Source organism: Neolamprologus brichardi, chromosome 7, assembly GCF_056152115.1.
Source record: "Neolamprologus brichardi isolate AB-2024 chromosome 7, ASM5615211v1, whole genome shotgun sequence".
Classification (NCBI taxonomy): Eukaryota; Metazoa; Chordata; class Actinopteri; order Cichliformes; family Cichlidae; genus Neolamprologus; species Neolamprologus brichardi.
The window spans coordinates 49111630-49127284 of NC_142110.1; the positions used below are offsets into that span (position 1 = coordinate 49111630).

At 39.9% G+C, this 15655-nt stretch overlaps 1 protein-coding gene across 4 annotated transcripts in view; it reads right to left on the reverse strand.

Annotated features, from left to right (window-relative positions):
• Window positions 1-14707, reverse strand: part of add1 (adducin 1 (alpha)) — a 28277-nt gene extending 13570 nt beyond the window's left edge. For 3 of the 4 annotated variants that reach the window (XM_006789027.3, XM_087843766.1, XM_006789026.3), the window contains exons 1-9: window positions 14567-14707; window positions 3079-3287; window positions 2498-2660; window positions 2163-2314; window positions 1302-1382; window positions 998-1147; window positions 765-908; window positions 576-674; window positions 87-260 (exon numbers count right to left, since the gene is read on the reverse strand). In XM_006789027.3, coding sequence (XP_006789090.2) covers window positions 87-260; window positions 576-674; window positions 765-908; window positions 998-1147; window positions 1302-1382; window positions 2163-2314; window positions 2498-2660; window positions 3079-3273 — 1158 coding nt within the window. In that variant the 5' untranslated portion in view covers window positions 3274-3287; window positions 14567-14707. Of the gene's footprint in view, window positions 1-86; window positions 261-575; window positions 675-764; window positions 909-997; window positions 1148-1301; window positions 1383-2162; window positions 2315-2497; window positions 2661-3078; window positions 3288-5398; window positions 5624-14566 lie in introns of those variants that run through there. The other variant, XM_087843767.1, reaches the window with a different exon arrangement.
• Window positions 14708-15655: the final 948 nt, after the last annotated feature.

Below are 15655 nucleotides of genomic sequence, written 5' to 3' on the forward strand. Positions count from 1 at the left end.
ATGGAGACAAAGCAAAAAAAAAAAAACGTGTGACTATGTATATGTCTTGCATATAACTTAAATCATCCCTCTCCCTTTGTGCTTACCAAGTTGTCGAGCATTCTCATGAGGGCTTCAAACTCCTGCTCCCCGACTTGCCACTTGGGATGGGTTGAGGACCCGTCACCAGCTGGCTCAGGGACCTGTGGGCGTGACTTGTATTTCCCAGGGTCCAGCATCACCAGATTATCTGGCCCTCCAGCGCTGGCCAGTGTTCGTACCTACAAAATATTAAGGGTGGTATACAAACAGACCAAACCATCGAAAGATCCAGAATCCAGAAACAAAACCAAAAAAAGAGAATGAGGACACAAGCACATCAAGGGAGAGACACAGACATCCAACACAAGGACAGATGAACATGTATAAAGAGACAAAGAGACAACGGACAAAAGCATTAGTTGTGAAAAACGCATACAAACATGTATGACAACCACATGACCTAAAACATGAAACAACAAAGCCAGAATATTACAGATCGTTTGACATTGAAATTTTTCAATGTGTTACCACTACCAGGTGGTTCAGTGTCCTACCTGGATCTCACAGGCAGTGACCAGATTGTGGATGTAATAGAAAGCCTCCTCCACTGTTTCACCTACTGACACCAAGCCATGGTTCCTAAGGATCAACACCTGAAACAGACGAAATAAAAAGAAAATTCCCTTTAGAAATAAATTCTCTCCTTTTGATTTCTATTACACACACAAAGACTCTGCTGTTACCTTGCTTTTAGGGCCAAGGTTTCTCTGTATAAGAGTACTTTCTTCCTCATCCACGAGGATGCCGTAGTAGTCATGGTAGGCCACCTCACCCAGGGATAGGGCCTCAGGAGAGATGGGTAACAGTCCGCATTTCATGGCCGACACCTGCAAAAAAAAAATAAACGGGCTCAGACAACACCTAACCAACTATGTTTTTAAATTGTAAATTTACAGCATGCACTACTGTTGCTTACCGCTGCCCCTGCAGGTGTATGTATATGTACGATACACTTGACATCAGGACGTGCAGCATAGATGGCAGAGTGGAGAGTGAAACCGGCCTGGTTGACTCCAAGGTTGGTGCTGCCACGGTCTACCATTTCACCTTGGAGATTAATCTTCACCTAGATGGTATAGCAGATTGTGTAAGGTTGTATAACCCCGTTTTGAAAACTTAATCTCAAAAGATGTAAACTCATGCAGCTCAAGGTATTATAATATGAGGGGAAATTGCTTCATTCAATAACAAAGGGAAAACAAATCTGAAGTGCTTCTTACCAAACTGGAGGCAGTGACTTCACTGTAAAGGAGCCCAAAGGGAACAATAAGGAAGCGCTCCTGGTCTGAATTCACTCTGACCTGTAAGACAAGAAGACAGCAATGTCAGATTACTGAAAGTGGCTCAAACTGAGCAGCACTGTGAGGAAACAACACTCACAGAATCCTGAACAGAAGTAAATTTCTATGGGGAGGAGGAAAAACAAAAACTGGAGTTACTGTGCAGATTAGTGTACTGTTCAGAGTATATTTTCAGTTATACATCCTGCTGACCACTAACATTAAAGCTATTTAGATAATGCTTTCAAGTAACTCCCAGTATAGGTAACGAGTTGTGAGAGTTGCTTCTAGAAGATCTTTGGGATGTCTCTCTGCTGATTATCACAATAAAAGATGTAGGGCTTTTTACTTCTTTGCTTATTGGACAATAATGTGAACAAACATAGTATTCGTTCAGTGGTCTCTTTGGGTGTAAAGAGACCTGTTTAGGCTAGCACTCTGGATTAAGCCTTCACTGAAGCCATCGTTTTATGAAATTATGTGCAGTGGAAGTGTCAATTGCAGGAAAAATATGTTTTACACCTTATTTTGTGACACAGTCAACAAACCTTTGAAAGTCTTATTTGTTTCGACTGGTGATTGTACACACATCCCAGTTACCATTGAAATTGAAACTCTCTCCTTGATTTAAAAATGAGCTTAAAAATAACCACCCAGAATCATCCCAGGATCATTGTACAGTTACAAGACTTGCTTCTAAAATGCATCAATGCATCAGACTCAGACTGCATGGGCATACTAAAAGCTTAGTGTCAAAATATCAACCTGACATTTTATTATGGAATGAATGAATGAACGTACTGTGAGGTGGTTGTAGATGAGCTCAGACCAGCCAAACAAGTCAGCCAGCCGATAAAAGGCAGCCAACTTGCAGCGCAGCAGCTTCTCGCCCTTGTCGTAGGAGATTGAGTCAGAGCCACGCAGATCATTGACTGGAGTCACCATTCCCAAACCTGTGAAGAAAGAAAGAAAAGGCAATCTCACATACAACAATTAGATGGGTTCTGCCACTGAAATCTGACTAGAGTCTTTGTGCTGAAATCAACTCTGGCATGCTGTGCATTACTCATTCTGAGCACAGACACAGCAGGGCTGAGGTCAAGAAGTCACACACAGCCATTCTCTTCTCTGCTTACTCATATTGAGTGCCGCCATGCCTCCTTGTGGTGCTGCAGGGTACATGGAAGGCATACTGGTGGTCATGAAATCTGCGATCTGCTGTAGAGCCAATAGGCTTGTGGGCGTCTTTCCCTTCTTCAGCTGATCCTGGATCATCGTCTCTAGCTCCTCGCAAAAGGCCTGGAGGGCCGTTGACACAGACACGACAAACAAACAAAAAACAACAAGCCACAAAACAAACAAATGATCAATTTTGAATTTTAAAGGGTGGTAAGAGTAACTTTCAAAAACAGGGCAAATCCTAAAGGCAGAAATAACCACAGATGTACACAGACCTAATATTAATTCAAAAATGCATAAAACTGAGCCTGTATGAAAGGGCAACTTCTTCAGCTTCTCTCTGCACAGTAAAAACTTACACATCAGTGCTTTTCATGCATATAATCGACCTCTGAACAATTTTTTTTTACTGTCCTGGGCATTCTGCTGACAAATCAACAAATCAAGAGATTTCTGAACATATGAACCATGACCTGACTCTGATCCATGAAAACCAAACAACATGAACAAGCAGAATTAATGAGTACGTCCTACTGACAGGGCTCTGTAGGATCATGGAGACTCTTTTCCTCTGCTCCATCATGTTGAAGTCCTGTCGCAGGTCCGGTGCCATGTTCCTCTCCCTCTGGTACTCTGGACTGCTCTCATCTACCCGGTCAAAATATCGCTCCTTGTGGGGGGCTGTGGTGGGAGGGGGGGCTGTCACCACCCCGGCACCTGACTCGCCGTTCATCCTGGGCTGGCCTCCTGTAAAAGTGTCAGAGACTACTGTTAAACATCTAATAGAGTAAAACAAATAGTAACATTGTACATTTCTTAAGTGGGTTTGTGTGGTAGGCTTAATGTAGATCTTACGGTCATAATGTAGTCTGTAAAATGAGAAAGAAATTGTTCAATTTAACACTAATTCAAAAACTGCTAAATATATAATTTGAAAGCAATTCATGTTTTAAGTGGTTATCCTTTTACTAGAATATAAATCAAAATTTGTACTTTCTGTGTGTTTTTTGATGGCACACCTATGTACTGTCTGACATACAGTATATAGATTTCCATCATAACAGTCAACACCATCTGTATTTGAAGCTTGGTTACAAAGTGCTTTAACTTAAGGAAGTTTCCTGTTGTAAAAGAGGAAATGAGAATCACCCATCATTAAACCAGAAAGCCAATCATGCAAACCATACTGCCCTTACATCCTGCCTTGGTCATGTGACCACTCTTCCCATAGAGGTTATCATTGATTTCCACAATGTGTTTCCTGAAATCACAACAGCACTCCACTGTCAACTCTGGCCAAAGGAAATAAAAGAAAAACTGAAAATACAGCCAGCTGTATCTTGTTATTTCATGATCTTTGTGATAGATATTTACTTTTTTTTAAATTGATTTGAGTCTTCATTTAGATAGGACAGTGATGCAAAGTCAAAAGCTGGGAGAAAAAACAAGGGGAAGATGAGCAGTAAGTGACCTTGAGGCGGACTCAAAATCAGGCCTCTGCTATAGCCTTACAGTGTATGGGTTTCCCTGCTCAGTCGTGTGAGCTATAACAGTGCATGTTCTGTTATGTTGTTGACATGACTTATAGCATATAGCCTGCTAATTCTAACAGTTACTTCTTACGGCTTTGCATATTACCTAAAGCAGCTGCTATAAAACAATAAACTGACAACAACAATAGTGAGGGATCTGCAGACATGAAGCCAGATTTATAGTAGATCCAAGTTGATCCTACTGGCTGAGTGCTTGTAAGGATAAATAGTTCGCAGCTGTCTGTCACTGGACAAAGTACTCAAGTGCTGACTCTGAAGGGCACAGACAAACTCATGAGGAAGAGTGTGTGTGTGTGTGTGTGTGTGTGTGTGTGTGTGTGTGTGTGTGTGTGTGTCAGCCCATTAGTTCAAATCAATACAAATGTTGAGCCAAAAGTGCCATGACAACAGCATACTGAACTCAAAGCATCCAGAATCACAGAGGGAGCTGACGGACCCTCTTTTTTCTCTTCCTGTCCGCTTTTATTAGTGTTCTGAGATTTTCCACATCAATAACACCAATATTTCCACAGATCTGAGGTCACGAATTTAAATCAGGACTTGGTTTCCCGTTTTGCAAATTCTACACCAACAATACTTTGTCCAATTTTTTTACTTAATAAACTTAATCTGTACAACCGATAGGCAGGTTGTAATACCTTCATGTGTGGTATAGTCAGACCAACAATATAATAATTAAAGACCACTGACAGAGACCAAAGATAAGTCCTAAACATGCACCGTCTCTTTATTAAAGTGCCTTTATTAAGTATGATAACCGGTGTGTATCATATCAAAGTAATTATTGTAAATCTAATATTTAAAATCTAATAACAGTAAACATGTCACTTAAACACAGTAAAGCACATCACAAAAGTCTGAGACCCATTAAAGATAGCAGTTACATTTAGCAGCACTAGTTTGGCTGGTCAATTGATTTACCACCTAATGCTTATGGGATGTCCAACTTTAGTGCCATTTGCTTGTCCCCTATGCATTTCAATTAAATAAGGCTTTCGGCAGACCTCTCACTCCAGCAGTGCCAGGATACAAAGTAACTGTTGCTTTTACTGCTTGGCTCCATCTTTTAATTGCATTTTTATACATTTGCTTTTATTTAGCATTATGTTAAAAAAAAAAAAGACCCTTATTTTAAGATAAATGTGTTTAAATTCAATTTACCAATTACATTCAAACTAAACATGCATTTCCTACATTTTGTGCATTCTATCAAAAAAGTTCGTGTATAGAATTGTCATCATTTTTAGTATTACTCATTGAGCAAAATGATAAAAATGTAAATACTTGAAACAAAATAATCCTTACGTCTTCCACGTGTAAGGAAACTCCAGACTCTGTCCAAAGAGGAGACAGCTGAGGTTGACATGGCTATCTTTGCAATGGCATTCGTCCCCGATTTCCTAAAATCAAGCACTTTTATGTTCTTCACCTTTTGTTTTCCTATCTGTTGCTTTCCTTTTGTCATAAAAACCAACTTAAAGTGCAATTAAGAAATAAGAGAATGAGAAAAGACAGCGAGGCTGCATACTCTTTGAAACCATTCAGGGAAAAAAACTCAGTTTTGATTCAGTCGTGTAACTAGGGCGTGAGTTATTAACAGAGGAATACAGAGCACTGAGATCTCTCTCCCTAATGAGTGCCAGACACTCATTAGGGAGAGAGATCCTCTGTCCCTGGCCTATTAATGATGCAAGGGAATCTCCAAAAAGTAATTTTTTCCATGTTGTTGGTCAATCTCTATCAACAAAATATACTTTTTTAAATGTACAGCATAAAATGTTACATATTTAATCAAATTTGTCAGCAGCACTGCTTTGATTGTGTACTTTTGCACATATATTTAAGCCATCTGTCACAAATCATGGAAGATCTCTACCTGATGAATCATTATGAATGAAGTCACTGAAATATATGCCAATCACATAGAGCCTCAATAGGACTAGAAAAACAACTTTTACAGGTCTTGGTACAAAGCTTTCTGCTCTTCAGCCATTCAGGAAACAGATCAGAGGAATTAATGTGTCATGTGAAGATAAAAGGTGTTAATGACTGATCCTCAGTACATGAAGGGGCAAATCAATCATTTTAAAAACTGAAGCAGTGGCAGCTTTTGTCACGCTGCTTAAAAATATGAAAACAAAATCTACTATATTTAGTTTGATGGAGAGCTGCACAATTAATCACATTTTAATATCCATCCCAATTTTCGCTTCCGATAATTAAATGAAGGTTTTGAAGTCACCAAGTAACAGCAAATCAAGCGCTTCCTAAATCAGCGCCAAGTTAATGCCTCCACGAGCCGATCACAGCTGAAAGTGTAATAAAAACATTTTTGTCACTAAAAATGAATAATCAGAATCTCAATACAGATAAAAAAAAAAATAGTGATAATCATTTTGGCTCTAGTGCGATGTGCGAAACATCCAGAACAGCAACTTAAAACCCAAAGAATGCTCTTTAAAAAGGTGCAATATGTAAGTATTTTATGCACATATGCAGGGATCATGCAATTATCAGACTAACCAATCGGGCCATTCCTTTTTCACTTATCAGTATCAACATTCTTCTTTCACTCCTCACTGATCCCCCACCTAAAAAACTGACTGTTTACATATCACGCAGGGCTCGCAAAATCGCTAGCCCGACATCCCGGGGCTAGCGATTTTTTCAGTCAGGCTACCAAAATCTAACTCAGCCTTGCCCGTCAGGCTATCATAGGAAGGAAAATATATGTCAATGCTTTTGCATTCTTTCGCCAATGTAGCTGAGTAATTATGTCATTGGCATCGATGAGCCACTATCAATATGTGACATATTGAAATCGCGTCTGAATTTGCGCTTGCTTTTTGCTTTCACTTTCATTTTGCGATCCCACGAACTGTGTATAGAGAGCGACAGCACTGATTGGTGAGTGACGATTAATTGCGCACCAATTCCTCTGACATCGTCTTATCACTCATTAGCTTACTATTCAAACTCGACAAGTGAAATCTCTCGCAGCAAGCTTAAACATGTGAGAGGTTGAGTGCGCAAAGAATCGCTGACCATTATTTAAGTACGTGTGTAAAAGCAGCAGGATTTACGCTGGTATTTTAGTTCTGCTCAGCCAAATAAGACAGGTCAGGGTGAAGAAGGGGCAGCCAAAGAAAAGCTTACCACAAAACGGAAAAGTTATGACAAATCAGACTATGAGGCAAAAAGAAAGCGCAGCTTTTTTGGTTTCATGGACAAAAGAATTTCTGTGGCTGGAATATGACGAGCTAAATAACATGATGTTCTGCCAGGTGTGTTGTGAGTTTCATTTGATTTCTGAGTCGACAAGTGCCTTTGTTACTGGGACCAGTAATTTTAAGAAAGACCCCATCAGAACCCATGAGAAATGCAAGAAATGCATTATTGCCCAGTCTGCAGTATCTTTCCCAGAACAAACAGCAATTGCAAAAAACATACTAAAAATAAACCAAGCACAACAAGAACTCCTGAAAAAGCTGTTTAGAATAGCGTGCTATATTGCAAAGAGTGAACTACCACTGGCAAAATTTAACAGTCTTTGCAAACTGCAAAAAGCAAATGGCCTAGATCTTGGTTCCACTTGCCTCTTACCCGTGACTTCAGTGGAAATTTCAGATTCAGGATCTGACACAGACTGATTCATGTCCTACACAGTTCTTACAAGTTCATAGAAATTTTTGTTCAATTTGAACCAAGTATTTGAGTTGATGGTTGTAATTTTTATACAGTTGTTGTGATGTGTATTTTAACAATTTTTTTGATTAATTTTTGTTTTCGTTACAATATTATACTTTAATGTATAATATTGTAACGGAAACAAAACATTAAAAAAATTGCTTTCTTTTTTATTCTGGCTACTTAAATTTATTTTGGGCTACCAAAAACTGAAGAATGCCTGCCCGAAGGGCTACCAGAGATTTGGAAATTTTGCAAGCCTTGTCACGAGTAAAATCCTACCAATGCTGAGCAAACAGTAACATTTGGAAGCAGCTCTGATGATCTAGCAAAGCTGTGGTTTGAAGGTGGGCAGATATTGCTGAACTTTCAAAAACCATCACAATCGCCTCTGCTGAAGTTGCAGCACCACACCAGCTGCCCTGATGCCCATGTGCCAAATTAATTAAATCAGGCTAAGAAAGAAAATTTGCATCACTTAGCATCCAAGACAGTTGTTACAGGCTGTTGCAAGGCAGTGACCTCTTCTAGAGTAAGCTATTCATACATCATAAACTTTTTAAAATCACTGTACAATCATTTCACTTTATTCATAATAGCTACAGGCAGAGCTGAGACTAACACATACCAAAGCTATCTGACAACACTGCAGTGTCTGCAGTTCTTCAAAGACTGACCCGTGTCAGAGTGGGTTACCAGAAAAAGGTCTCAATGCTTCCAGACAGTTAGTCACATCTTTTTCACTTTGATTTAATTTGCTGAAAAGCCACGTTACATTTCCTGTTGTTTGTTGCATGCTGGTGTTAACTGTTAATGAGGCAAAGAAATTGTACCCACAGTCAAGAAACGCAGAAAAATCAACACCACAATACAGAAATATACCTTTTCATGCTGAGTGTAAAACACACCAATTTAGATCCATCTGAGAAGTGGAGAAAGTTTGCCAGCATTTTCACAATCTGAAACCGCGTGAATTGTAAGACCACAAAATGTTTATATGATATTTCACAGAATAAATGCATAAATAAACCGCGTTTGATGAAACTGGACTTTTGTGACTTACTTTAGTTAGGGGGAAAAAAGTACCTACAGATATTATTGACACTAATGATCCACAGCATTTTATTGAAAGTCAGCAACATATCAGCATTATCCATTTGAGCTTAATGCCCTAAAATCAATATCACAATTGAGACTGTTTATAAAAGCTTTAACTGTGCATCTTTTTCAGTCCATTAGCACTCAGTGGCAATGAAGAAATTTGTGCTTGTGTTGAAGTTTCTAATAAGACAAGTACTGATATGTTTTTTGATTAAAAAAATGTTTTGGAGATACTAATAATTAATAAGGTTCTTTGAGGCAAAGTTAATATAGTAAAACCATGAAAACAACATTTAGGTCTGATTGGAATGCTAAATCTTGTTCACACTGAGCCAACTCTGCACACTAAAGCACTGCAGGAACACTGTAATAGGATCCTTTCATTTAAAGCTGCCATCACCCTACAATCCAAACCTGCAATGCACAATGCTAAAAGTTCTGCTTAGTGCTGCAAATTCAGGTGGAACCATGTATCTCTTAAATTATATTCAAACCACATAGAGGCAGATGAGAGAAGGAGGGCTGTGAGAGAAAGAAGACAAAGGGTACACAATAATCTGCTAGCTTTCAAATCCACCACACCTGCGTAAACACAGCACAGAAAGGTCAAAAGGAACATTTAATTTTATGCATTAACAAAACCCTCAAACAGCACTGAATAAGGTCACTTTCACTGCTATCTAAAAAGCATTTGATACATAATTTCTTACTCCACTCAGCCTCACTTCAAACATCAACAAACATCATCATCATCCAGCTGTTAAAATTCCAGCAGGAGCATCTTCAGTGCAACTCTTTTCTGGTGTTTACAAGTGACAAATGATCAGATCTCAAAAGTGTTTATTTCTTGTGGACAGAGTAAGCAAAACATCATCAGACACAGAAAGTTTGCCATTTCACCAGGCCCTTTCCTCCTAAGAAATGTAGGTGCATGTGTTCAGCTGGCCTCAGCTCCTGTTAGGAGTACAGTTGCCTTGGAAACCAAACACATCACCATGGAAACACAGGACAGCCTATAAAGATTGCTGTTATGTAAGAACAGCTGTGGGCCAACATCACACTCCAAGGCAGTCAGTGTCAGAAAGCACACCTTTGAATTAATGTGCCACTCACTGGAAAATCCGTATTGGAAAGTGCTCTGTAGTTGCTGAATAGAGCCCAGGGTGTGTTTGAAGACTACCCTGCAAATGCCGGGGACTTTATAGCTACCTTTACTATCATCACTTCAGCAGTGTGTTCTCCGTCTTAACTAAAAATAAGGGACACAGAGGTTTGTGGAAAAATGTATTAGCTGCTACAAGACTAGCTGTGGGGTGGAGATGTGAATAATGATCTTTTGATACTGCATAGTGGAGAGACAACAACCATGTTAACCCCAGCCTGCAGCAAAGGCAATCAGAAACAGAACTGAAGACTGAGACACTCTGCTCTGAGGCAAGCTCTAGCTGATGAACAGTGTCAGACTCCCTTATCGCCAACAGCAGTAATGGCAAAATCCCCTTGTTTGAGGTCTCTCTTTTAACAGGGTGCTAAAGCTGATAAAAGAGCACATTTGGTTTCACACTGACTGAGGAAAGTGTGATTTTTTTTAAACAGCATTTGATTCAATATACGCCAAACAAACAAACCTTAGAAAAACCCTGCAAATTACTTAATAAAAATAAGCACAAAATTTTAGATAAATAAGGTAGGGATCAGGGCAATATATTTACCGAACTAATGGCACACCTGACAAATTAATATCCTATAAACTCCTATCCTGCCAAAAAGAGCCATGCTACAGAACTTTCACCAGTAACTACCAATAGCCTGATACAGACTGAAAGTCTGTATCAGGCTCTGTCCACAGTTTTAAAGTATCACAACAAAATACTCCAGATCCTAGTCACGACCTTCTATTACAATATACATTTTTACCCTTAAACAGGAAAATGAACAATAAGCTGTTGTACTAAACAAATAACCACATTCTCTCTTGGGGACTGATGTTTTGAACTCTTTTGACAACACCCGATACAGATGTTTCCATACTCCAGAGACTGATGAGACAATGATGGGCAAAAAAACAAAAACACAGACGAGGTGGCGCGTGAAGACCAGCCCCGGGCTTTCTCATCTCTGTGCGCCCGGCTCTTAATAAACTCCCAACCACTCAGTGTGTTCGTGCACACTTCAGTGTTATCATAATTTACTTTTGAGAGACTGAAGCTTGCACTAAAACCATCTTTCCCGCATGACTAAGCTAAGACTAAAAGATCTATTTTGTTGTGTCCAAAAATATGCCAATCAAATGAGAGACTGAAAAGATTTGTAAGGGGCGGGGAAAAGAAAAACAAACATAAAAAGTAGTGATGGTCTTTCTGTTTCTATCTGTTTTCAGCCATTTGACAGATGCTCTCAGACAATAACTCCTTATATCTCCAAGCTGGATGCCTATCATCACTGGGAACAAAGAATCCAATAGTAACTCTTGTATTTCTGCGTGTGTGAAAGCGTCATCTCTAGCTACTATTACCAGAAAGAATGCATTAGGTGTCATTCCAGCTCTGCCCAGTGCATGTTGTCTTGTCTTGTTTTGTGCACTCCACTGAAAATTAAAGAAGCTGTATCAGCAAATCTACCAGCACCTTTAGAGACTATTTCATTCTCGTTAAATTAAACAAGCTAACATGTTAAAATCAAGAGGCAGCAAATCAAATACATAATGCTGCTCTCATTAGCCATGTTTACACGTGCAAAATGTAAATCTAATTAAAACCTGTATTATAACGTCATTGTTTACATAGAAACTAAACAAAGTGATCCGACCATTACCTGCATTTACACACATCCAAGCATTTGACAAGCGCAGAATAGTCTAACTTTCTGGAAAACGGTAGAAGCAGTTGTCTTTTCCAATGTAAACAAACGCCGTGTGTCACAGATTTCAGCTTCTCCCCTCTCTAACATTTGTGAAGTTTGTGTTACTTTTCCTTTTTGAACAGACCTTCAACTTGTTTTTGTTGTGTTGATGTAACAGACATGTAGAGCAAGAATAATTTCACCCTGAACACTGGAAGAACTATTTACATGCAGATCAAACCGATTAACAATTAAAGGAGCATGATTACATAACAATCTTCAAATTGGCATGTTTACACTTCTTTTTAATGCAGACAGGCTTTTAATGAGGTTACTTGTGCCCATGTAAACAAGGCTATTGACATTAATTTACATTAATACTATTTTTTTTCCTTGATCAGAAATAACGTCAAAAAAGAGGAGGGGGCATTTAAACAAGTAATTCCTTTTTTCCATTTCATATTCAAGCATAGGACTTAAGAGTCAAAGCTAAGTGAAATCTTGAAACCTTGTTTTTCAAAATGAGACAACTTTTTTGGTCCATTTTTTGGGGCTTTTTTAAAAAACTTTTCTTGATCATGCGGTTGAAGCGAATCGCAGGAAATGTGAGAGGGGGAAAAAAACAAAAACAAAAACAAACAAACAAAAAAATCCAACAACACAGGATCGACATGCAGCAAGGAGTCTGCTTAGACCCCAGGGTACTCCAAGCACAGCTTGGCCAACGTCGACCCCTTAAGCATCAAGCATTTTTTAAATTTATATTTTTTGTTGAATGCACACACTACAAACAAGGCAGGAGTTACACTGTGTTGCAAAAACAGATTAACTGCAGCCGAAATTTATATTTAAATTAAACTGAAATTTCTTTGCTGGCATCTAAGACATTGATTGACATGATTTGTTGCTCTCTCACTGGTATAGGCTGTAAAAGTGGGCACTAAACTCTCCCTCTTTCATGTGTGCAGTGATGCATCCCAGCCAACACGGCTCCGACGTTCCATCTGTGCCTCACAGGGAGTGTTTCAGCAGGCTGGTAGTGCTATATTTACTGTGTGTTACATTAACTGCATCACCCTCAATGGGTCGACGAGTATGGAAACGATATCTTTTGTAACTGCCATGACAAGGTGAGACACTTTTTAACCCTACTGTGAAAATGCAGTTCAAGATTCATCTGCCTGTCGTATGTCACATGGGACAGGGTGGTGGAAGACCATTCTCTGAAACAACACACTCCTCCCTGTGCAGCTTCCCTAGCATTATACTAAGGCCCATGCTATTCTGTGTGCATGTATCTGCCAGCTAAATATGCAACCTAAACACAGCTGCATCAAATTGACATGATCTTTGGTGACCTCTATGGTGCAAATGAAAGTTCACCAATGACTATTTTCACATCTGCCACTACCACCTGAGATGCTGCTATAACTGATCACATATGGAGAGGAAGGAAGGAAAAAGTGAAACGGCGAGAAGGGAGCTAAAATGAGGAACACATTTTCAGCTGCACTGAAGTCAAGCGTGTAGGCGTGGGGAGTGGGAGTTAAACACAGAGCTCTGCATCTACAGTAAGTGTGTATGTGAAGTAGTTCAGTGTGTATCGAGGGTGGCAGCAGACTGACGAAGCTAAACACCATCCTCTGGGAGTTTCGCTCATTCTGGCAGAGTTACCAAATCCAGGGAGTTACCGTGCCTCAACACATACACTCACAGACAATTTATCTTGGCAGTTTGGCTCTGATAATCCTCATACAGTACAAAGTGGGGGAAGGGACTTCCCAGCAGACTTTATAAACAAGCCAGACACAGCCACAGCTTAGGGGCTCTGTTCGAAAGCATGGGCCTCAAAACAAATGAGCAACTGTATTGAGATTGACCATCTATCAATCATCCTTATTCAAGGTGAACATTTAAGGCTACAAGTAAATATTTTCTATCATTGTTTTTAGTGCACAAATATGACAGAAACCTTTTTGTGAGCAACACCACGTTATCAAAAGGTGATCAATTTACAGTTGTATAAGCCACACTAATAAATGAAATTTATCCTTTCAGGATAGATTTAAAACAACAACAAAAAAAAACAAAAAAACAACCCAAAATCTATGTGGTGTGGTACCCACTCCAGATGCCATGCACATCAAGCCATAGCACTTTTAGGCTTTCAGCTAGCCCTCATTTCTGTACTATACATTTCAAGCTTTCCATTTGACGGAATGCATTATTCCACGCGTTTCTCTTGCTCTCTTTTGAAAACCCTGTTTATTATTTAAAAGTGTGTGCGAGCCCATATTATCATGCAGGACATAAAGCTGTCTGACCTAGCACAGGAAACTGCTCCATCACCAGCACACACAGCTGGAAAGAACCCAAATTTCTCCCCCACTCTTTGGAAACACACCCAGACTAGAGTAAGACCTGCACGGCGAGGAGCCTCTGTCCGACTAAACCTATCGACCCGAACAGCTAGAGGGGTCCAAATTACAACGCAACTGTAACTGTGCGCCAATAAATAATAAAATAAAAATACCACCTCCACCATCACAGGCCTGCTAGGAAAGAACGCTAACGATACTTAGTGTAAAACATTCTGAATACCAAAGTGTGGGGTCCAGGGGAGCAGCTGAGCCCATGTTTATTAGAGGACAGTGAAAGGCAGAAACAGTCGTTTAACAGTGCACAGCAGCGTCTGTGCAGACTCCCCCGCTCAATGGCAACATGCTAGCAAAACAGAACCGAGCCTCACTGAACACACAGCGAGAAAGACACCGATATGAAGGAGCCGCCACGGATAAACACCGTCGCTGAAATGCAAACCACGTTGATTATATCAGCGCTTACCCTCTCTTTGATGAAATGGTGATATTTAAACAGAACACGGTGAAAGCAAGACAACGGTTTTCGCTATTTTTCCTCACGGCGGGGTTTATCTCTCTGCGCTTGTCGTCCCCGCGTCGTCGCTCCGCCCAGCCGCCATCATCCTCACTTGGGTGCGGCAAACGGCCTAGTCCGCCCCTCGCTATTGGTCGTCTGGGAGCACGTGTAGCCATTGTAGCCGCTGATTGGAGGGCGAGTTATCGGCCCGCCCCGCAGAAATGGCTGGATTTATATTTCAGTGTTGAAACTTAAAGCGTATTAAAACGAAGGGTACGCACCTGAAGCCTGTCGCAAATGTTTATTTTTAATCAGCTTTACTCAGAGCTACACTGCAGTGTAATTTTATTAAAATATATGCTGCAAATGTCATGTAACTCACTTCAGTCCCAGCTTAGATTTTTTGGGAGCAGCACTGTATCACTTGCTACTCTTGACCTCCCAGGATTGTGCCATTGGATGCTTCACTGATCATGGTTAATGATGGTTTGTGGTAATATTCATTCATAACTTCTTCTGAGTGTGCTTGCAAAATAGTGGCACAAAAAAAACGTACTGAAAATGGTGCATGTTTTTAGAACAGTAGTGGAAGTTTGTGATCATGTTGTGATTTGATTACATAATTTAAACATGCATTTGCTCATTCTCAGAACTCATTCAAGTGTACCAAAAATATTAAGTAGTGATGATCTCTTGTAGGCTAAACTTGAGGTAAGTAGAGGAGTTCTCTAATGTTACTCTTGATTCTTTGCATCCAGCAAAACTGTTGGTGCATTCAGCAAACTTGCAGTCATATTGATTTGATGATGGTACCATGGAGGCCACTTACATAACACTGACAGGGAGCGGGGTTAACAACAGTCATTGTAGTGTATATTTGTCGACAATCGGACACATTGGAAAGCTGGCAGCCAGGGGGCGCAGTTAACTCATTTGGGATAACTGCAGCAGGCTGTTTTTTCCATACAGTCTATGGCAGTAGATGTGAGGGCAATGGTTCATGTAAACATATTGACATGTTCAGTATTTGCCACTAGATGGTACTGCTTTGTCAGA